At 38.3% G+C, this 24,837-nt stretch overlaps 1 protein-coding gene across 1 annotated transcript in view; it reads left to right on the top strand.

Annotated features, from left to right (window-relative positions):
- The window catches only part of GABRG3 (gamma-aminobutyric acid (GABA) A receptor, gamma 3), a 498,853-nt gene that overhangs the window by 273,977 nt on the left and 200,039 nt on the right, over window positions 1–24,837 (top strand). The window contains exons 4-5 of the mRNA XM_012647993.1: window positions 18,960–19,180; window positions 21,515–21,597. Of these exons, the coding sequence (XP_012503447.1) occupies window positions 18,960–19,180; window positions 21,515–21,597 (304 nt within the window). The remainder of the gene's footprint in view (window positions 1–18,959; window positions 19,181–21,514; window positions 21,598–24,837) is intronic.

Here is a 24,837-nt window from a genome sequence, read left to right as displayed (position 1 = left end):
AAAGTGTTAGGAAAATAAATAATAAAGTGTAGAAAATGCATTTAGAGTTTGTTGAATTGTATAATGAATTATAAGTGCCCCAATAATAGCAGAAGCTCTTTTATTTCCTTGTAACATTTCATTCAGTAATTATAAAAAGAATAATATTCACAGAGAACGTTATACATGGTGTGTGTATATACACACACACACATATATTTATATTCTTTATTCTTTGCCAAGCTGTTTGTACTAAAACATTCCCAACATGTTCAACAACATACCGTAACTAATTTTTCTCAAGTTAGACATCACCCATTCTTACGAAAGTAGATCAATGGTTAATGGCTTCAGATTCTAGGATAAATATGACGTTCTATGTAATTTTAGATATCACTTATATTTTAAGGATGTTGTTAATATTTTAAATTCACTGTAGGTTGTTATGAATCTAACACTTTGCGTCCTAATATCTGTGCTGTGCTTGGATGAAATATTAGCTTAGCCTTAGCTTTTATGCTAAACATTAATCATTAAAATCATTCCCATCTATGATCTGTCCCCATGAAATTGAGTTCCAGCGAAATCCATCAACATGGCAGCAAATGTGCTTATTTTAAAACACTAGTTTCCATTTAATTTCAAGATTAAACCTGAGTTTTGCAGTCCATTCCAGAAGTTTCCTATTTAATGAAAACATTTTACAGAAAATGAATACCTTATCTTTTTCTAGTTATTATTTCAAATTTTGTCAAAATCACTGATGTCTTTTAAAGTGAATTAAAGAACAAACAAATTTACGATCAGTGGCAGAGTTGAAATTGTGAAATCACGTTGTTTGACTATGCACATATGTACTGTTGGACCAGCCCTCCAATAGAGCAAAGAGCCTGGTGTTTTTCTGTTTTGTATGCTTAATAAATTTGGCTATGAATCAGATGTATGTGAGAGAGAAAGAAAGGGTGTGGTGGTGCCTCCCTGTGAAACTGATAGTTCCAATGTCATGGAGACATTTTCACACAAAGATCAGGTTATGTGACTGTAATTGTTTCCTAAATGATCAATCACATAAATTAGCTGAAATGAAGACTGTGTCCAGGCATGCAGAGATGGGAGAGAAGCAACAATGTGAAAAGCAACTTTTCCCAAGTTGTTACTATAGCTACCAGGATGCAGACTATTTCTATCACAGCAGCAAACAGAAGTGCTTTCAGACAAGGGACAAAGGGAAAAGAAATCAGGGCTATTTCCATAGCAACAGGGAGATCTACTGACTGTGAGTAGACTACACTTTTCTCTACCTAATGTTATATATATTAATATATATATATCATGTATATTAATAATATTATCGAAGTATATAAATAGAAAACCCTGATCCTGAACTAATGGTTTAAGCAGAAAACATGGAAAATGCATTCATTGAAAATGCCTCTAAGGTTCAGTGATGCTGTGAATTTGGATGACTGACACTTTTGGAAGCTAAGAGATTACCGACTGCTACTAATATTGCCATTTATTTGCTGCAAAGTCTAGAGGAAATTCCCTTATTTCTACCAAAGATGGTGTCAGGTGGATGAGTGTGACATGTAGAATAAATAGACATTGAAAAAGTGATGTAAATAGAATTAGATTTAGAATGCCTGGAGGGAATCTAAATAGAATTGCAACATTACGTAACAAAGATCTGATGAAAAAATGTATATATAATCGATGGAGCAGTGTGTTTATTGGGAGTAAACGCTGGAGGGAATGGAGCGAGAACACTAATCAGAGAGTAAGATTGGGGAGCTGGAAGGCACTGTAGGCATTATGCATGCTCAATTTCCAAAGGAAGTATTAAAAGGTATTCCCTGGTGTGCATATTTATTGAGCATCTACTATTGCCAGATACTATTTTCAGTACTTGGAAAGTACACATCGGTGATCTGAACAGACAGGAATCCCTGTCTCCATAGAGCTACATTCTTAACACAAACACTAAAAAGTAAAGATAATCAAAAAGAAAAGTGTGTGGGGTGTTTTTGTGTGAAAGGTGCTATAAAATAAAACGAAGTAAGCAGGATTTAGGCCGGGAGGGTGGGGTTGCAATTCAAAATAGAGTATCAGGGCTGGCATCATTGAGTATGCTGCATTTGAGAGTGTTAGTCAATACCAGTATTATAGGGGGAAGAGCATTCCCGTAAAAAGGAAGAGGACTGTCTTGTAAGTATCATGTGGCCAGAGAGTAGCAGGTCAGGACAGAACCCAGAGCCCTGCCCTCTCTGTCCGTTACCCTGTCTAAAACAATTGTCCACCGACATAATTTCCTGTTCAGCTGTTCTAATGCAGCAGTTCTCAAGGGGCTGTCTTTCCACCCAGCATTATCGGCGTTGCCTGGGAGACTGTCATATCAAACACACTGGAGGTGGGGTACAGTGGTACATGTTTCCACAAGCCCCAAGGTCATTCTGAGAACTACTTCTGCAAATACAGGGCATGTTCTTTTCAGTGACCTTTCTTACTTCTTACTCTGGTCTGTAAAATCTTTCATAAATGATCCCCAATTTGCCAACCGCTCTTCCAGCCCTCCTATACCCCAATCTGGTTGTTTGTAAGAAGAAAAGGTGCGACAGTAGTTGTTCCAGAATGGAGAAGACACACCTTCAGTGTGCCCTAACCAGAACCCAGTAGGTTCAGAATGGCTGCTCAAAGATGGAAACCATCTGGCCAGGTGCTGTCCTGAAAGAGGAAACAGGTAGGGCCGTCCAGATTCTAGGGCATCAGCTCACCCAACGTTGAGAAAATTCTGGGAGTAAAAAGAGTTACATTTACGGTGAAAGAAAGAAGATTTTCTAGAACCAATCTGAAAGCAAAGTGCTCCTGGAGAGAGACCCATCAAAAGTCACTGTTCAGTCACTTTTTACCCAAATGTGGGACAGAATAAGTTTTAAATTAATTTTGATTATTTTATCTTCTTTTCCATTTCTTAATATTACAATTATACTCCAACTTGGGATGCGTTAGCAGAGGGATGGCTTATGTGTCTCTATTCTCTTTAATTGATCTAAAACATTATTAGTTGTCTTTACATTCTGAGCCTTGTTAGACCCCAACTCTAATTTCTGTAACCAATTCCAAAGCATGAGCTGAGCTTCCGCTTCTGACAGTGGTGAACGAGGACGATCAGGGCAAGATACCCACAAAAGGTCACCATAAAGTCTGGACGAAATACAAAAATTTTGCTTGAGATGAGAGATCTAGCCCCATGGCTGTGAAGGCTTTTGGAACAAATATTACAAAAAAATAAAAAGAATCAAAAATTATAGATAAGACAGTTAATATAACAAACTCTGTAAATATAGTCATGCACCATATAACAATGTTTCTGTCAACAGTGGACCTTATATATGACAGTGGTCCCATAAGATTATAATGGAGCTGAAAAATTCTTCAAAGTAATGGACCATATAACAATCTAAAAAAGTAAAATGATGTGGTCATAGCAGTTTATGCAGGAAAATCATTTGACAAAAACAAACTAGGGTAGAAGGGAACTTCCTCAGCCCAAAAAATGACATATAGGAAAGTCCTATAGCTAAGAATATACTTAATTGTACAACAATGAATGCTTTTCTCTTAGGCTTAGCAACACACTTTGAATACTCTATTAAACATCTTAGTTGAAGTTCTGGTCAGTGAAAAAGGCCAGAAAAAAATATAAAGTATGCAAATTGGAAAGGAAGAAATAAAACAACTCCATTTGCAGGAGACAGGATAGTCTACATAAAAATCATAAGAAATCTACAAAAAGTCTTCTAAACTAATAAGTGAAGTTAGAAAATCATAGGATACAAGACCAGCACACATTAATCAAATGTATTTCTATACAGTTGAAATGTACATTGGAAAACAGAAAATTTTTAAAACATCATTTAAAATATTTCCAAAATTGAAATATTTAGGTATAAATGTAACAAAATGTGTACAATGTGAGTTTATAAAAAACTAAAAACTCTGATGAAAAAAATCAAAACATAAAGAAATAGTCATACTATGTTCATAGAATAGAGGACTCAACATGTAAATTCTCCACAAATTAACATACAGATTTAATAAAAATCAATTCAAATCCTAGCAGAATTTTTTGTAGATATGGACAATATATTCTACAATTTGTTTGGAAAGGCAGTGGTATTAGAACATGCAAAACAATTTTGAAAAAGAACAACTAGACATCCATGTGTAAAAAAAAAATGAACCTTGACATAAATACTTTAAACATAAAAATCGACAAAAGACACGAGCAGACACTTCACCAAAGAGGAAATAAGGATAACAAATAGGCACGTTAAAAGATGATCAACATCCTTAGATATCAGGGAAATGCAAATTAAAATCATGATGAGATACTACTACCCACTTATTTTAACTATAGAATAGTTAAAATAAAAAATACTACAGCAAGAACAGCAAAAGATGTGGAGTAACTTGAACTTTTGTAAATTGCTGGTTAAAATGCAAAATTATACAACTACTTTGGGAAATAGTTTGGCAGTTTCTTATTTAAATATATTCTAAAATATGACCCAATGGTCCCCTTCTGGATATTCATGTTAGAAAGATGAAAATTTATGTCTACATAAAAACCTGCACATTAATATTTACAGCAGCTGTATTCATAATTGCTAAAAACTGGATACCACCCAAATGCCCTTCGATTGATTAATGGATAAACAAACTGTGGTACATCTCTACAATGGAATAATATTTATAAAAAGTAATGAACTTTTAATACATGCAACAACTTCTACAAATCCCAAAGGCATTGTGCTAAGTGAAAGAAGCCAGATTCAAAAGATTACATACTGTATGATTCCAATTATATGATATTCTAAAAAAATTAAAAACACACAAAATTACAAGGACAGAGAACTGATCAGTGGTTGCCAATAGTTATGGGTGGGGAAGGGGATGACTAAAAAAGGATAGCAGAAGGGAGTTTTTTGGGGTGATAGAAGTTTTGTGTCTTGATTATGTTGATAGTTACACAAATATATACATGTGTTTAAAATTCATGGAATAGCATGATAGATCAATGGGAACTGTATAATGTAAAAGACACTATTTTCAGTGCATAAAAAATATCAAATTCCTAAGAAAAACCTAAGAAAAGATGCATAAACCACTACTGAGAGAAATTAAAAGAAATCTAAAAAAAGGTCAATATATTCTATGTTCATGAATTGAAAGACTCCATATTGGAAATAAGACAAATATTCATAAATTGATTTGCAGAGTCAATGCAATTCCTATCAAAATTTAAGGGGTTTTTGTTTTCTGTGAAAATTTGCAAGCTTATTTTTAAATCTGTATTAATATGCACAAGACCAGAAATAGCCAGTATTCTTAATAAAAAGAACAAGTTTGAAGGACTTGCTCCACTGGCTCTCAGTATTTATTAGAAAGCTACAATGATTAGGATTGGAACACAGGTACACTAATAATTCAGTGGAATTGATTACAGAGTCTATAAAAAGGCAAAGCATACATGAACATTACATTTATGACAAGCATGGCATACTGAGCAGGGAGGAAACATAGTCCTCTCAATCAGTACTGTTGGAGTAGTTGGCCACCCATATGAGAAGAAAAAAAACTTGACCTCTACTACACACAATACCCAATTTTGGTGGATTATGGATTTAAATACGAAAGGCAAAACAATAAAACTTCTGAACATAAATAAATGGGGATATCTCCCTGACTTCAGAGATAGAAAGAATTTAATAGGACTTTAAAAGCACTCTTTATGAGTCTTTCCTGAGCAATATGGTAGAATAGGAAGCCCTGGACACTCCTTCCTCACCCCTGCCCCATGAACTCACCAATTCGACAACAATGCATGAACAAATTACCTGTGAAATCCAGAATTCAGAAAATAGTTAAGAGGCTCCTGCAGCTTGAGTGAGTACCAAACTAACCACATCAAAATCAGTAGGGAAATTTGAGACACCTTCTTGCCATAATCCCTACCCTTGGCACAGTATTATTGGGAGAAGCTCCCAGCTTCTCCCGGGGAAGGGAAAAAGGTGGACTGTGCATCCACAATGGCAACTTTTATGAGAGATACCCTGAGGACTGGCTTCTGTCTAGCCATTCTCAGAGTACTGATGAACCTGCATAATCTAGCCACCTTTGAGTCAGTGAGAACAGAGAGAGGACAGTTTGATCTAGTATGAAGCTAGTCACCATAGCCCCTTCCTCCAGCTCAATGTAGACTGAATGGGGGTGGGGGAATCTCAGTTTCTCCCTGAGGAGAGTAAGAGTCAGATAGGGAATCCAATGATCCAGCTTCTCTGGGGGCTGCCTGAGGAACTGACTTGTGTCTTGGTTGTTATCAGAGCACTGATACCAGAGTACTGATAGATCACTCTATACTCCAAACACCTGGGGGCTGTTTAGAACCAAGAAAATAGATTTGACCAGCACAAAGGTTGCACAGGCCCCCAAAATCTCTGGCCAGGCTGATAACGGTCTTCTATATGAGGCCAGTCTATGAATATTGAGAGAGAGATTTTTTGTCTAATGTGCAGACAGTAACACAGAGAGTAAAGGAAAATGAAGAAACAGAGCAATATGTCCCAAACAACAGAACAAGATAAATCCCCAGAAACTGACCCTAATGAAATGGAGGTGTGTGATTTACCTGGAAGAAAATTTAAAATAACCATTATAAAGATGTTCACCAAGGTCAGGAGAACAATGCATGAATAAAGTGAGAATTTCAACAGAGATAGAATTTTCTATATCTATAAAGTATGAAATAGAAATTGTGAAGCTGGAGAATATAATAACTGAGCTGAAAAATTCACTCGAGGGTTTCAACAGCAGACAAGGTCAAGCAGAAGAAAGGACCAATGAATACAAAGACAGTTCACTGGAAATTATTCAGTCAAAGAAGCAAAAAGAAAAAATAGTGGAAAGAAATGAAGAAAGCTTCTGGGACATATAAGACATCATCAAGCAGATCATGCATAATGGGAATCCTAGAAGAAGAGAGAGATAGAAAGGACCAGAAAGCATATTCAAAGAAATCAGGGTTAAAAATTATCTAAATCTGCAGAAGTAAATGGTCATCTAGATCCAGGAAGCCCAAACAACACTAAATAAAAGGAATCCATAGAAATGCATAATGAGATACATTCTAATCAAATTGTCAAGTCAAAGACAAAGAGAGATTTTTGAAAAACAGAGAAAAGAAAGTTGTCACATACAAGGGTGCCCTCATAAAACCATCAGTGGATTTTCAGCAGAAACTTTATTGGCCAGAAAGGAGTAGGATGATATACTCAAACAACTAAAAGAAAAAAAAATCTTCCAACCAAGGATACTATACCTGGCAAAACTGTCCTTTAATAATGAAGGAGAGGTGAAGATTTTCCCAAACAAAAGCTGAAGGAGTTAATCAACACCAGACCTGCCTTGCCAGAAATTCTAAAGGGAGCCTTTTAAGATGAAGCCAAAGAATGCTAAACAATATTATAGCATTAGGAAGTAAAAAACTCATTAGTAAAGGTAAATACATAGACACATATATAATACTGTATTACTGTAATGGGGTGAGTAAATCACTTTTAATTCTAGTGTAAAAGTTTATTAAAAGTATTAAAATAACTAACTAAAAATATGTTAATGGATGCACAATATAAATGGATGTACTGAACACACTTTATATTAAAGACAGATATAAGCTGAAAATGAAGGATGGAAAAACTTATTTCATGCAAATGGTAACCAAAAGAGAGTGGAAGTAGCTGTATTTATAACAAACAAAATTAACTTTAAGTCAAAAACTGTCACATGACACAAAGAAGGACATTATGTAATGATAAAAGGGTCAATACACCAGAAATATATAATTATAAGTATGTATGCACCATACATCAGAGCACCTAAATATATGAAGGAAACATTGACAGAACTGAAGAGAGATAAAGACAGCAACACAATAATAGTAGAAGACTTTAGTAACCCACATATTAAAAATAATGAGTAGAACAACCAGACTGAAAATCAACAAAGGAATAGTAGAATTGATCAACTCTATAGACCAAATGGACCTAACACACATACTCAGAACATTTTACCCAACAGCAGCAGAATAGACATTCTTCTCAAGTGTAAATAAAACATTCTTCAAGACAGATCACATGTTAGGTCATAAAGTAAGCCTTAACAAACTTACAAAGATTGAAATCATACCAAGTATATTTTCCAACCACAATGAAACTAGAAATCAATAGCAGAAGGAAAACTAGAAAATTCATAAATATCTTAAAATTAAATAACACACTTTTGAACAACCAATAGGTCAAAGAAGATAACTAAAGTAAATTAGAAAATATCTTGAGACAAAAATGAAAACATAAACATAACAAATCACAACTTAGGCAATGCAGCAAAAGCAGTTCTATGAGAGGGAATTTTATAGTAATAAATACCTACATTAAAAAAGACGAAAGGTCTGAAATAAGCAACCTAACTTCACACCTCAAAGAACTAGAAAAAGAAGAACAAATAAGGCCCAGAGATGGCAGAAGGAAGGAAATGAAGATTAGAGGATAAATAAAATAGAGAATAGGAGAATAATAGATAAAATCAGCAAAATGAAGAGTTGGTTTTTTGAAAAGATAAAAGTGGTCAAACCTTTAGCTAGACCAACTAAGATAAAAAGAAAAGACTCAAACAATTAAAAGTCAGAGTACACAGGTGGGATTACATCAAACTAAAAAGCTTCTGCAAAGGAAACAATCTCCAGAGTGAAAAGGTGATCTATAATGAAGTCCTACAACTTTATCAGCCAAAATACTAACGAACTGATTTCAAAATGGGCTGAACCCTTGATTAGATTTTTCTGAAGAAGACATACGAGTAGCCTACAGATATATGAAAAGAGGTTCAACTTCACTAATCATTAGGAAAATGCAAATCAACCACAAGGAACTTTTACCTCCTACCTGTTAGAATGACCATTATCAAAAAAGCAGAATTCTGGAAGGGTTGGCAAGGATGTGGAGAAACTGGAACCCTTGTACACTGTTGGTAGAAATGCAAAATGATACACCCACTATGGAAAACAGTATGGAAATTCTTCCAAAAATTAAAAATAGAACTACCCCTTGATCCAGCAATTCTACTTTTGGTTATTTACCCAAAAGAATTAAAATCAGGATCTCAAAGAGATCTTAGCATTCCAGTGTTTTGAAGCACTATGGATATCCAAGATATGGAAACAACCTAAATATCCACCCTCAGGTGACTAGATAAAGAAAACATGGTATATACATATAATAGAATATTTACTCAGCCTTTAAAAAGGAAGGAAATCTTATAATATGTGACAGTGTGGGTAAACCTTAAAAACGAATGCTAAGTGAAATAATGCAGTCACAGGACAATCAAAGCATGATTTCACTTATATGAGGTATCTAAAATAATCAAACTCATAGAATCAGACAGTAAAATGGTTGTTGCCAGGGGTTGCAGGGAGGGAAAAATGGAGAATTTCTAATCAAAGGGCAGAAGGTCTCAGTTATGCAAGATAAGTAAGTTCTAGAGATCTGCTATAAAACATTGTCCCTATGTTTAACAATATTCTACTGTTCACTTAAAAATTTGTTAACAGGGAAGATCTCATGTTAAGTGTTCTTACCACAATAAAACAAAATTTTTACAAAAGCACTACCCATAAAATGAATAAGTGATAAATTTGACTTTATTAAAATCAGAAATTTTTTTTTATCAAAAAAAGAGTTAAGAGGGGAAAAAGCAAACTACAGAGTGGGCGAAATTATATGTAACATCTGTAACTGATAACAGATTAGAATGCAATAGAAAACTTTCTTTTAATGAACTATTTCAAAATTGTACCAAGTACTTACTTTGGAGTGTCTAGGTAAATCACAAATTAAATAATGCAATATCTTCTGCAATCAGAGAAGCCAGAACACTTCTGAACAGGTCAAAATATACATATTAAATACAGAGCTACAGACATGGAAGACCAATTGCGGTTTTTAAAATGTCTTATCTTTCAAGTATATGTAACTATTGCAGTAGGAGGACTTGGCTCAACTATACTAGTGTGCTTGGAGACACTTCAGAAAAATCTATTATACACACACATCCCTATTATTACTAGTGTTACAGTCTTGGTTTGGGTAATTGGCAAATTGGAACCCGAACGCTAAGCATTCTCCTCAAAGGCATTCTTCCTTGTACAGCGACAGATATTAGTGACATTACTTTTATGCACATTAATTCTTTTATCTTATGAAATCTTACACTTTATAATAATTTTGGTAATATTTGCCATTTTTCTAAGATGCATTCATTGCACAAATGTTAACACTTTGCAAGTAAATAAAAAGTTCTTAGATTTTTGTGATGATTTCCTATGAAGTCTACAATTAGCCTATACAAGTATACAGTTCATTGGACTTCTATTTTCAATGGCCATTTCTACTTTTGTAGCTCAATTCACATCTGTGAAAATGTCTGTTTTCTGATTTTTGTAGACGGAGCATTCCTAAACATAACCTGCAATGAGTTCTTTTTGAAAGTGTTTGTCTAATGCACCTTGACAACTTTGAATAATATTTTCCTTCCATTATATTTGTAAATTACATTCCCTTATTCTGCTTTCTAATTAAATGGTATTTTCAACAAACATAAAAAAAAAATGTTAAAACAGCTAAACTGTCTTCTAGTTAAAAAGAAAGCTCATTTCTTCATTGACACCATCCTTGGATAGAAAATTGGGAAGTCGTGGTCATTGGTCAGATTAAAGAAGTTATACTTATCAAATAATTATGCCACCTGGCACATAGTAAGTGCCCAATAAATGTGAACTGCTCATGCCTTAAAATGTCTAAGCTTGCGGTCCAATGTTACACTCTGTGTTTTTAACTTACGTACATTATTTATGTGAGAGAAATTCCCCTGAATGATGAGGAATTCAGTTAATTTTGGGTGGACTGAGCTTCCAGCATGACACTCCATTTCCATCAAGACCACAGCTTTCAAATTAAGAGTGTAGTTTCACAAAATGGTGCTTTTAATCTCTATTGGTTTATGTGAGAAAGTGGTGAATTTTGATATACTCTTTTTTTTCAATGCAGTTTCCAAATTATTATGAAAGGCCTTCATAAATATTGTGGGGAATCTGAAAATTTTAGCTAGAAGAGGGTTAACAAAGTCTTCTTGCAATGTCATGAAGTACTGTGTATATAGAAAAACCCTTCTCTCTTCTTCTAACCCTGATTCCTGAGTTTATAAAGTTTCCACTGCTTTGGTTTATTTATTTTAATCTTTCTAGATTAGAGGTTCTAAACCCTGGTGCATTTTGGAGCCCCCCTCCATTGTTACGATTATTTTCCAGGTCCGTCCTTGTACATTCCCGCCTCTCTTCCTTTCTGTAAGCTCCAGCTCACATCCTTTCTATGCCCTGTGCTCTTAGCCCTGCATCTTAACCCTCACCCCTCTGCTTCACTGTGGCCTCCCGAGCATGTCCTGTCTTCCACAGGGTGTGCAGAGAATCAATACTCCCCTCCAATTCTAATTGCCTCTCTGATCTGGAGGTGATGTCGACATTTCTCCTCTTGAGGACTAACTCAGGCAAATGCTGTTTGTATTCACCAATTCGCGTAGTGACCTCCTAGCATGCAAGCCTGGGAATCTGCTGTGGCCATTTCCTTGCTGGCCGCTGTTTCTCTTCATCTCAGTTTCTTCTTCACTGGCCAGACACAGCTAGGCTCCCTGCAGAGATGCTTTCTATTTGAGAGACCTCACTCACCAAAGTTCTTTGGAGAACTAGCATGTGTCACAAGGCAAGGCTAAGGACCTGCTATGTTCAGCCTAAATCTTTTAAGAAGGGATATTTCAGTCTGAAGTTAAAATGTGATTTGGCAATGAACTTTGGGAATGAGCACTAACTGTGACCACTTTGATGCTGGGGTCAGTTGTAAAACAAAGCATTTAATATAAATTTAAGTCATTTTCTCATGGAAAAGTCAAACATATTTTGAGCTAAAAAAAGAAAAGTGATTGAGAAGTCTTCTCAAGCGATTCTAGATAAGGCATCATTTTCCTGATTTAGACACTGTGAGCAAGAAAGGAATCAAAACACTTCTCCACATCCTTTGCTCAAGCAATTTAAATCTAGCACCATTAACAAATCTTGCAATACATTTAACACTAGCCATGTTAAAAAAATGAAACAGTACCAAGTTTGGAATCCTGATTTTTTTTTTTTTTTTACCATTGCTTATAGGAGAAAGAACCCATGCCAGTTCTTCAAGGCTGAAATACCCAAATAACATACAATTAAAACTGTGCTTCTGTAAAGCACTTGATACAGCTACCTTTACAAAGTATCAGTAAACAGTTTGACAGTCTGAAGTTTTTATGATTCCCTTTTGGGTGGCAGTAAGTATTTCTGAGCATTCTGAAAAGAAACTCAAAGCTGGGATTTCCTGGAAACTTGTCTTTAAATATTAAAATATAACCCAATACGGAATTAGAATAGTTTTCTTCATGCACAGGAAAGTCCTGTTACTTTTTTTCCTTCTTCTACTGTTACCTTTATAGGACCTTATATAAAACGATGTCCCAAAGGGGAAGTTTACCTCTTTAACCTCATCTTTAGAACTAACAGTCCCTCAGGTGACATGTGTACTCTGCTGGGAAAGGCTGAAAGATTCTGTGAGTCTCACCCCCTTCTTGGGTCGCTACCTTGGGACATCATGTGATGCTCTGAATCACTAAGAAGCAGCTTGGGTCCCAGCAGCTATAAAAGCTTCTGATGTTGTTGAGAAATTCCAATTCATCCCTAACACTGATCAGGTCCCCTAAATGCTGCAGATTGTCAAGGCAGATTTTGACTCAATTTGTTTAAGGTTACTTTCCCTGCAGGGATTTCAGACATTTATAATGTATCCTCTTCACAATCTATCTAGCTATGGATGCTGTGATAGCAACTCCAGAAATGGGGCTAGTGCCACAGGGCAAGGCTCCCACGTCCTGCCTCTCACCTCTTGTCCGTGGGTCTGAGGATCCAAGGCGAGCTTCCCAGTATTGCCAAACACGGTTGTTAAAAAATATTTGAAACAGAGAGTAGAGAGTGGTTACCAGGGGCTGGGGAGTGGAGGAGATGGGGAGCTGTTGCTCAAAGGGTAAGAACTTGCAGTTGGAAGATTAATTAGTTTTGTAGACCTAATGTATAGCATGGGTGACTACAGTTAAAAATACCATGTTGTGAAGAGAGTAGATCTTAAAAGTTCTCACCATCAAAACAATCAAAAAATGGTAACTGAGGTGGTGGATGTGTTAATTAGCTTGATCATGGTAATAATTTCACAATGTACACAAATATCAAATTATCACACTGTACACCTTGAACATAGACAATTTTCATTTGTCAATTATGCCTCAATAAAGCTGAAAAAAAATTGAAACTAACGTGGGCTCCAGTGGACCTTAGTCACCCATCACTGATTAAGTGGATGACTCTTCTTAGTTCCCATCCGTAAAACGGGGATGCTATTATTGCTGTGAACATTCAGTAAAGTGAGATGTATCAATTATTTGGAGCACGGACTGACAACTAGTAATTTGTAATAAGCAGAAGTGCATTAGTTCGATGGAGCTCACTCTCCATCAACACGGGTCACTTTTGACTAACACCGTGGTGGGGGTATTGGGGTTGCCTTATTTACCAGCAGGGACATTGGGCACAGAGCAGGTGGTGACATGTTCACAGCCACCGAGAATCAGAGACCAGAACACAGGCCTCCCTCCTTACCTCCGGTTCATGATTTTATACTCTGCTGTGGCTCCTGATTGGGCCTCACTGCACTGTTTTAAAGTCAGCTTAGGGATCTAATTATTTTGGAGGGTTTTGCTCTACCCAAGAAACAGATGTCCTCCCTGTCCTTCCCTTAGCTCATGGGGCCGCCCCCACCCGAGTCACGGGAATGTATCGGGACTGTCCCGACGTAAGTAGAAGCCAACTTCACTTTCTGCAGTTGGAAGTTATCCCTGTCTCGACAACAGAGCTCTGGGAAAAAGCCCTTCCCGAGGAAAGCTGGTGACTGTTGGGAAATGAGTGGCATCCAGTGCTCTGACAAGAGAGAAGAAAATGTGAAAGTCATTTGCTACTGATAGTTTGCTTCCTAGAACTTTCCAAAACTCGTATTTTGTTAAAAATAATAACATTAAAAAAGGTTTTTATCTGAAATGAAAATATGTTAAGAAAATGGTAGACAATTCTTTGAGAAGAAATTTACGTACTATGACAAGAAAGTGATTTTATGTTAAAAAGTAAGAAAGTCTCTTGCGGAATCTTCTTATAGAAAGTACGAAACCCAGAAATTGAAGGTGTACATCTCTCAAAACTTTAATATTTAAAGCCATTCTGGGCCTTCTCTGATACTTTTGCCAGGGTTGAGGCAGGTCCAAGAGGCTGTGAAGTCCACTCTGAAAATCCCCACCCCTGTGCCAGGGGTGCAAATGGTGAAGGGCAAAACCTCCGGTTAAGGGTTAGCAGCCAGCGAGGACATAGGGGACTGCCTGAGAACCCGCCCAGCAATCCAGGCAGTCTGCACTCCACCCTGGTAGTCTGTTTCTATCTATCTATTTAAACATATGCTTATGTATATCCATATTTATATATTTAATATATCAGTGTGAAGGTGTTCTTTGCACTGAGAAAGCATCGGGGGTGAGGGGAAACTTACCCTTTCTCCTTTTGCCTTCTGCCTGGTGGTCTGAGGGTCAGATGGAGGGCACAGCCTGCCAAAGCTCTCTGGCTGGAGGGAGCTCGTGGTCTCCAGGTGCCTGCCCTCCAGACACCGCCTGACACCTGTCCTCTGGGCCCAAGCTCCTGAGGGCGGCTCATGGTATTGGTCTTTACCTAGACCGAGCACAGAACCTCAAGGGAGCAGCCCAGCGCCCACAGCGCAGACCATGGCATGGGCAAGGACTCCCAATAAGGGGAGGGGTATGAGAATGTTCCGGCACAAAGGGTTGGACCTCAGGGGGACGTAGTCCCCGAGGCAGGGCTAAAGGGGTCCCTGGGAAAAACTGGAGGCAGATTGTCAAAGCCATGTTTCCCAGGACAAATTTGAGGAAATAATATGAAAGAAAGAAAAGGAAGGAAGGGACGGAGGGAGGGAGGGATGCCTCTATACCTGAAAAGGAAGAAATAAAAATGATTTTATTCTAATAACTACATATTATTCATTTTAAGGTAAGAAATCTGAACAACCTATAATTGGCATGGGTCTGTTACTACCATTTTATAAAGAAAACTGCCGGCGGCTTCTTTTCTGATGTGTTTATCCAGCTCGTGCCAGGCAGAGTGCTAATGGACTGAGGCCACATGCCGGAGAGAGGCTCTGTCCCCCAGGAGCAAATGTCTCCTACACCCAGAATCTCAAAGTGTCTGTGCTTTATTAATCTTTTTTTTTTAACTGGGCCCTCTTCTTTGGTAAAGGAAGGGAGAAAAGTGTAAGGAAATCATTTTTAAATTTTTTAGAAGTTGCAGATGGATATTATTAAGAAGCATAATTTTTCTTCTGTTTTGTCAAAATGCTCCGCATGCCCCAGTAATTCATGGCTTATTCAGGAGTCATTAAGCACTCCAGTTACTAAAACAAATTATGAATGTAGGCTCTCCACCAACATGACTATTTAAAATGGAGGAATTCTATGCAATTTTTACCAGTCACATTTATTATCAATAGTATTTCAGATACATTCATTTCATAACTATTAATAAATTACATAAAATTTTTTTAGATAGACATCTTAAGATTTTTTCTTTTGTAGAAAAGAAGGATGATTAATGCAATTACAAAGAAAGTTTATGAGAGAAATAAAAATATTTCTCTGTGGGTGGGAAGTGTTTCTCCAACATTTAGCCAAATGTAGACACAATACAACAGCCACACCATACACAGTCTCACACCCTCTTAAACTGGAGTTTGTGACAGAATTTCAGAGTCAAGAAGAGCATGGCCCTGCCCCCCAGAACATCGTAGGGTGCTCCCTTCTGCTACAGGAAAGCAGTAGGGGGGTGGGACTCATACCTTGCTCTACAAGCCTCAATGGATGGTTCATTCTGAATGAACCATTCTGAACACTTCATCCAGAATTCAAGCTATCAAAGTTCTTTGCACTAGCAGGAGATGGGACATATGAGGAAGTAATTCTATTACATACTTCTTGGAAAAGTAAGACACAGAAATGGACAAAATGGACAATTAATTTCAACCAGGAAAGGCTAACTCTAGGCAGGGATACAGAAGCATAAAATTTTAGAGTTGGAAGAGTCCTTACATTTAATCTAACCTAACACTCCCATTTTACATGTGAGGAAACTGAGGCTAAGGAAGGTAAAGGATGTCACACAAGTTGTACACAGGGTGAGGATAGAGGCTTCTGCACTCGGGTTCTTTCTTTCACTTGTCGTGAAATCTAACACCTAGATTTCAGCTGCTGTGGCCCACTTGCTCAGTCACACCCAAGGAGGTGGATTGTGACTACATAGTGACTTGTGCTTCCTTTGGCAGAACTCTCTTAAAACTTAGCCAGCTTCATGCCTGCAAAGCCAGTTTCATGTGTGCACAGCCACAGACCTTTTCTCAACAGGATTCTGAGATTTACTCTGTGCACTTGCTTTTGCAGGCCGATGCCTCTCCCCACCCTGGTTTCATTCTTACCCTTTCTCTCTTCACTTGCATACAGGCCACTTGACCCTACCAGCCTCAGTGGAAGACTACTCTTTGGTCTCTTTTCCTTGAGCCATGGTCACATAATTAAAGATTTTACAGGGTGACAAGCTAATCCATTGAGAGGCTTTGATAACGGGTTTGATTATTTCTGCAAAGCTGTTTCAACAGGCTTCTGATACTCAAGGCCATTCGCACCTTCTGCTTTAGTGATGGGGCTGAGAAGCGTTTGCCTCTGGAAGCCTCACCAGACCAAGTTTGCTTTATCTGTCTTTTCTTTTGTGTAACTGCTTCCAAACTGCCCTGTTCCTTCAGAGATAATTTCCTTCTTGTGATAACTTACCAAGCAAAGTCAATAGCAGTCAACACATGCTAATTAACATTTCTTTTCCAACCTCTGCCCAAAAAGCTACATGTGCATTACACATATGTTCTGCCTTATTACACACATCAGTGTGGCCACCCATGCGTGGCACTGGGCTTCCAGCCTCCAGTCCTACATTCTTGACCCCTAAGGCAGTGCTACCTGTTTCTAGTTTTGTTCCAGCATTCTTTGAACCCCATTTTTGTATCACTCAGTACCTGCTAGTTTATACAACAGAAAACAACACACACACATGCACACACACACACGCACACACACACATACTTTCTCTGTGTGGCTCTGGGTTCAGAGTCTGTCAATGAAACACATGTGTACACATTTTGGGAGTCAGGAGAGAGGGTGAGGCCATTAATTCCAGAGGCATATTTAGCAGACAGATGGACTTCAGAGGGACCCTCTGGTTGCTGAGATATCACACAGCTTCTAGGGAACCTTCCTTGAGAACCTGCTCCCAGCTGCTGCTTCCCTGCCATTTGCTCCCCAGCTGCTAAAATGCTTGTGCAAGGCATCGCCCTGTTCCGTAATTCCTCCTAAGTTGGATGCTTGGAGAGATTTGTTTCTTCTAGAACTAGAAGCCTCACTGATATATCAGCCTTATTTTTCTGCATAGTGTATATGACCATCAGATTATGTTTTTAAAGCCTGTCTTCTCTGAATACACTATGAGCCCTAGGAGGGAAAAGGGTATTCCTGTTGGCACAGTGCTGGGTCTTCCATGGTTGGCAGGGCCTAGCACAGTCAGTGCAGCAAAGAAATGATGAACGAACAGATTAGTTCATGAAAGACCAGTTGAATTATAAACTGTCATTTGAATTACTTATCATAAGGAGTTTCTTTAACTAGAAACTCAATGGAAAGGATAAATATGGGATTTGTTGAGAATTAATGAACTCATACTCTATAAAAGTAATATATTTATAATAGCTAATATACAACAAAAACTATGAAAGATATAAAAATCTCTAACAATCAGCTTCTATGTCCTTCTTACTGTGGACCTGATGATAATTCTTTACTGTAATTAGGGGAGTGGACTCTGGGGTGGCCTGGTCTGGAGATTGTTCTCTGGGTCCCCTGGTGGTATCAGCCCTAGCCTAATTATCTGGTGGTCTCAGCAAAGTCTTACTCGCTCGGCACTGCGAGCACCGGAATGGCTTCCAAGGCTGGGCCTTTGCCTCTGAAATCTGAACCCTGGCAGCCTACTGTTGGAATCATCATTTGCTTTGAGAGGCTATCCTCTCCACAGTTCTTCCTTGTAGTTTGTTTCTTACTTTTCTTTTTGTTTTTGTTGTGTTGTCTGAGAAGACTCTTAAGTAAAAAAATATAATAACGATGATTATATGAGCTAATATGTATGGATCATTTGCTCTATGCCAGGCACTAAGGGTTTCTCATTTAATTATTTCCTTTTATCTTTACAACACCTTTAGGGGGTGGACACTATTATTTCCCCCATTTTACAGATTAGAGAACAAGGGCTTCAAAAGCTCACGCTACCTGCCAAAGCTTGAACTTGTGAACATAGGGTCTGCCGCCACACTCTGAAACATATTCTACCACCTCTCTCAGCCCCGCACCATACTTCATATATTTATTGCAATTTAAGATTCATTGAGCATTATGTCACAATGTTATTATGCCATTGACTAATATTGGTTATTGTTTGTTGAATGCTTACCATGATGAGCCGGGCACTTGAGAAAGAGAATTCCAGTGGTCAGAATGTTAAAATAGAAGGAAAACAAATGGTTTGACAAAGAAAACAAAATATACAGAAAAGTTATTAATAAAACTGCCTTGTTTTTCCTTTTGCTCTATTTCAGGAATACCAAATTGATATATTTTTTGCTCAGACCTGGACAGACAGTCGCCTTCGATTCAACAGCACGATGAAAATTCTTACACTGAACAGCAACATGGTGGGGTTGATATGGATTCCAGACACGATCTTCCGCAACTCCAAAACCGCAGAGGCTCACTGGATTACCACACCCAACCAGCTCCTCAGGATCTGGAATGATGGGAAAATCCTTTACACTTTAAGGTAAGATGCTGTGTGGATCTTTAATTCCTTATGGTCTAATTTCATGTATATGCAGCTGAAGCAAGCACTCCTTGTGTTCTAATTTTGGATCCTTAGTTTAAATCATTATAGGGATGAGACCCTATTTCATCTCTAAGTTCCATTGCTTCTCATGTTTAGTGCACTGCAGCATCCTCAAGGACTTTGTCCTAATGTCACATGTGTAAAAATAAAGGTATACGTATGACCTACAGAGAATATAAATTCATTTCTTCATCAGAATTCATTGCTGCTGGAAGTGGGCTGTGAAAATTATCATTAATATATTTAAACCATTCAGCTAGGAAAATATAGCTGTCTTGGAGTACTAATTAACTAGTGCAGTTAGAGCCAAATTGGGAGACCACAAAGAAAAAGTGGGCGTCCCCAGTGCATCCCTCATGGGCGTGGCTGCTACCCCGTAGTGGGTCTCCCTGGTGGCAGAGCGGCCCTGGCCCCTGCAGCAATCGGGCGAGGTGAGGGAAACTGAGCTTCAGATTCGTGCACTGATTCGTTGTCCACGGGGAACTCCTCTCTCCAAGGTCTCTGCGCCAGGATGCTGAGTCCAAGTGAACACACAGCAGTGACGCGCCTGGGCCAGCCCGCTGCCAGCCCCACCTCGGATGGGACAGCAGCCCTGGGGTGTCCTCCCAGTGCGGGGGAGCCCCACAAGGCGCTGCGTTCCCGCCTCCCGGGATGGCAGAAGCCGGGGCGCTCACAGCCTCTGTTCTAAGTCACCCGCTGCCCCCAGGCACGGGGCTCCCTCCTGCTCTTTCCCCTCAGCGCATGGCCCCCATGGCTTTACTCGCTTTACAGCTCCCGCTGCCGTAGCTCGCCCGTTCCCATGAGTTTAAGCCACGTCCATGCTGAGGATTCCCACACGCCTATTCCAACCCCGCACGTCCCTTGTCCCTCTGGACTCCAGACTCTCCGAGCCACCTGCCTATCAGGTCTAAAGGCGTTTCCAAATCAGTTGGCTCAGGAGGATGTGACGCTCTCCTTCCTCTGACCCTGTGCCTGCTTCCCCAGCCTCGGGGGACACCACTGCGAGTACCCTGAGTACCTTCACGTGCCCTTTCCTCTGGGGCCCTGGGCGCTTTCCCTTCCCCCGCCCCCAGCACCATGAGCTTTTAACTACAAATGACTGTGCCCATGAGGAGAAATCTGTGACTCCTAATGTTAAACAAGTGTCCGTAGCACAAATATACGCATCGATGAACATGAAAATGAGCAAAAAATTAAAGGGGTTTTTTTTGGTTGTGTTTTTTTCTTTGTTTTTGTTTTTGTTTTTTTAAAGACAGGGTCTTGCTCTGTAGCCCAGGCTGCAGTACAAGGGCATGACTGATCATAGCTCACTACATTCTGGAACTCCTGGGCTCAAGTGATTCTCCTGCCTCAGCCTCCTGAGTAGCTGGGACTATAGACATGCGCCACCCCGCCCAGCTAATTTTTAAATTTTTTTTATAGACATAGGATCTTGCCATGTTGCTGTTATCAAACTCCTGGCCTCGAGCAATCCTCCCGCTTCTGCCTCCCAAAGTGCTGAAATTATGGACATGAGCCACCATGCCAGGCCAGATTAGAGAATTTTAAGATTTCAGGGAAATAATAATTTTGCCAGGCAGGAAACAACAACCACAACAAAAAGGCACGACAGGGCACTGTGCTGATGAAATAAGGCGAGAGAGCTAGAGTTTGTAAAAGATGTGTCCTCCTCAACCTTAAAGCAATACGAATGAGACTCTGAAATGAAATTGAGCCTCAGCGAACCAGAATGGAGACATGCCGGCCCTGGGGTCCTTCACAGAGACTCTGAAATACAGGACTGTCTGCTCTGTAAGAGTGCAGTGTTCCACTTCGCAAGTCACCACTTGCCTTGTGAAATAGCGGGAAGTTGTCCAAATAGGAAATCCCCCTTTACAAGTGGATTAATTTGGCATACTGCCTATTTAGACAAATCCTAAGTTTCCAAGTGGAGGAAGGATCTAATTTAAATGGATTGAAAACAACAGTTGGTTTTGCCTCCTCTCTGACTTGGCTTGTATTTCTAAACACAATTGGAATTTTACTAACTGGAATTCCCTCTGCTACTGATAGTTAAAAGCAAAACAAAATAACACTGTAGGAAAGCAACCAAACGGTCTCACCAAAGGAACAGTGTCATTGCCAAGAGTGAGTTGTATGTGCTGGACCCTGAGTGATGGGAGCTGCCCTCCCTCTCCCTGCACCGTGGGAACTTAACTGTCCCCCTGGCCTTGCCCAGGGATGGTGCTGTGTTGTTGCCGACCTCAAGAGTGATGCATGGCTCTTCCGCAGGCTCACCATCAACGCAGAGTGCCAGCTGCAGCTGCACAACTTCCCCATGGACGAGCACTCCTGCCCGCTGATATTCTCCAGCTGTGAGTACAAGCACCGTCTCGGGGCATGAATGCTGTGTAAGGGCTGTCTAGCCTTCTGGCACACAGTCCTGTGTTTGATTACAGTGTCACTGTCCAAGCAGAGAAAACTGATAATGGTGTTGGTATTGGCCATCTGGGTGTTTCCACTCTAGACCTTGTTACATAGAACCCATGTTACAAAATAGGTGACTTTAATAAAGCTATGAGCAACTTAACCATTCATATTATATTATATTAAGGGATTCAGAAATTGATGAACAGTTGACTTCCCAAAGACCCTTATGCTAATGAGCTATGCATACTATTTGGGACTATACAAAATTCCTGTGCAGTATTTTTGTATTTAGCATTGTCTTCTAAATAGAAAGATTTGTCTTCTAAATAGAAAGATATAATTAAAAAAAATTATATGTATATTTATCTCCTTGAACCACTGTAGGATGATATAATTTTTTATAGTATTTTAACTTCCAATATTGTATTTATGATTGGTATCATAGCTAACAAGTAATCATTTACAAATTCTTAAAGACCACGTCTACTGCTAAGCACAAGAGTACATGTAAAAGGAAATAACAAATATCAAATTTATTTGCTTATTTATGAAGTTTTTAAGTAAAAGCCAATATGGAAATATTTCTGTTGAATGAATTTATGATGGTTCACTTTAAAAGAATTAATCACAAGTACTTACGTTTCACTTGTAAGAATTTAATTAATTTTACTGGCTTTCTTTAAAATTGTGTATGGAACATGACAAACAAATCTGATGCAATTTCAGGCAAAAGTTTTTGTGGCTTTTTTCACTGGACATCATAGATCTTTCTCTGAACCTACAATGAATTGTGATTATTTCAATTCTGCTGCTACTCCTCACATGCGTGGGGCTCATGAAAGCTCAGTTCCAGGCCAGCGAACTGGCAGGCCTCCCCCACCCCGCCGCACAGCGATACAGGGTTCCTGCTAGAACCCTTGTTTTTTCCTCTAAGTTTCCCTCATTCCGTCGTGATTTAAAGCTGTTTAAATAGTAGACAGAGCCTTTTAAGAGTTCAACTCCAGGAGGAGAGTTTCTGCACATGGACTTCCAATACTGCCAGAAAGAAAAGTTCTTGCAAGCATTGTTTTAAAAAGATTTTTATAGAAATAAAATTATTTAAATTCTTAAAAAGAACTCACATCATTCAGGAAAACACTACTCTAAAACCTTAATATCAATTAATGTCTTTCTGGAATTATTAATAGTTGGAAATTAGCATAAAGTACTAGGAAGAAGTCTAGTATGGCAGGAAAAATGGTTTGAGAGATCAACAACATCTGTTTCAAGTCTCTGGAACGATGTGGTGTGAGCAGATAGGCAGAGTGAATATAGAAGCCAGGCAGTGGAAAGCCTCATGTATGCCGTCAGAAAGTGGCATTTTTAACATGTAGGCAAATAAAAGCGATTACATCTGACAATCAGGGAACAATGTAACCAAAATTATGTTTGGCAACAATATCCAAGAGATTTTATAAGAGCAAAATTGTATATTGACCACTAGACACCTAACAGAATGGCCAAAATCCAAAACGCTGACATCCAATGCAGGCGAGGATGTGGAGCAACAGAAACTTTCATTTATTGCTGGTGGCAATGCAAAATGGTACAGCCACTCTGGAAGACAGTTTGGTAGTTTCTACAGGATTAAACGAACTAAAAATCCAGAATTCACACTCCTTGGTAATTACTCAAATGAATTGAAAACTTATGTTCACACAAAAACCTGCATACAGGTGTTTATAGCAGTTTTATTCATAATTGCCAAATTTGGAAAGCAACCAGAAGTCCTTCAGTAGGTGAATGGATAAACAAACTTGTGGTACATCCAGACAATGGGATATTATTCAGCACTAAAAGGAAATGGCTTTTCAAGCCATGAAAAAACAAAGAGAAACCTTAAGTACATATTAGTAAGTAAACAATTTAATCTGAAATGGCTACATACTATATGATTCCAACTATTTGATATTCTGGAAAAGGCAAAACTATGGAATCAGTAAAAAGATCAGTGTTTGCCAGGCATTGGGAAGGGGAGAGAGGGATGAACAGGTGGAACACAGAGGATTTTTAGGGCAGTGAAAATATTGTGTATGATACCACAATGGTGAATACATGTCATTATACATTTGTCCAAACTCATAAAATGTGCAACACCAAGAGTGAACCCTAATGTAAACCATGGACTTTGGGCGACACGATGTGTCAATGTAAGTTCATTGACTGTAACAAAAGTACCACTCTGGTGTTTACGTTGATAGTGGAGAAGGCTGTGGCAGAGGACTGGGAAGAGGAATACGGGAATTCTGTGTATTTTCTGCTCCATTTCTCTGTGAACCTAAAACTGCTCTTTAAAATTGTCTAGTAAAAAAAATGACTAGAAGTAGATAAATCAGTTAGGAAGCTATTGCATTCATAAATGACAATGCTCCATAGAGAGTTTTGTCAAATAAAAAATAACTTGGAATCCCAAAATATAAAACGGTGCTTCGAGTTATAAATTTTTTAACCAATTTGCAAGTGTAGTAGTAATTCATATGTAGAGGATTCACTTTTTATAAATGAGAATAATAACATTGTTTTAAGAAAACATGTATTGATAATTTGGAGTTATGGAGGATAGTTGTTTCTATATCAGTTTGATATCTAACTTGTTTCTATATTGTGGGTGTGTGTTAGCAGGAAAATGCTGGTTATTTTAAATAATACCAATAAGCAATTGACAGTGACCTGGTGTTCTTGTTGTGAGCAGTTCCTTGCAATGCCATGATACTTTTCCATTAAATACATTCAGAAGCTTTATTTTTTCTATTTTAAATTGAAACAATATCAAAATTGAACAACTATTTATATTCCCTATCATACAAACAAAAGTTAAGAAAACTACCCAGAATGTTTAGTAAGATTCAAAGTGATCATTAAAATAAGTAACAACTTTTAGGCTGGATCTGGCTCTCTAGAGTGGCAAAAGCAAAACCTCTCAATGATAAATATATAAGATTTCCCAATATATCACCTCACAGAGATGAGGTGATAACATTTGATGTATAACATGTTTGGGTAATGGTTTTGATTTTTATTCACTATTTTTTAAATAGTTGAGATTTTTGCGATAATATTTTAAGTAATTAAACATTTCCTATAGCACTTTCTATAGTCATCAAGAGTGAGGATTGCATTTTTAAAACTCTTAAAATATACTTAAA

This window comes from Propithecus coquereli, unplaced genomic scaffold (genome assembly GCF_000956105.1).
Source record: "Propithecus coquereli isolate 6110/MARCELLA unplaced genomic scaffold, Pcoq_1.0 Scaffold28, whole genome shotgun sequence".
Taxonomy (NCBI): Eukaryota; Metazoa; Chordata; class Mammalia; order Primates; family Indriidae; genus Propithecus; species Propithecus coquereli.
The sequence above is the reverse complement of the archived record's forward strand: the minus strand, read 5'-3'. Positions and strand labels throughout refer to the sequence as shown.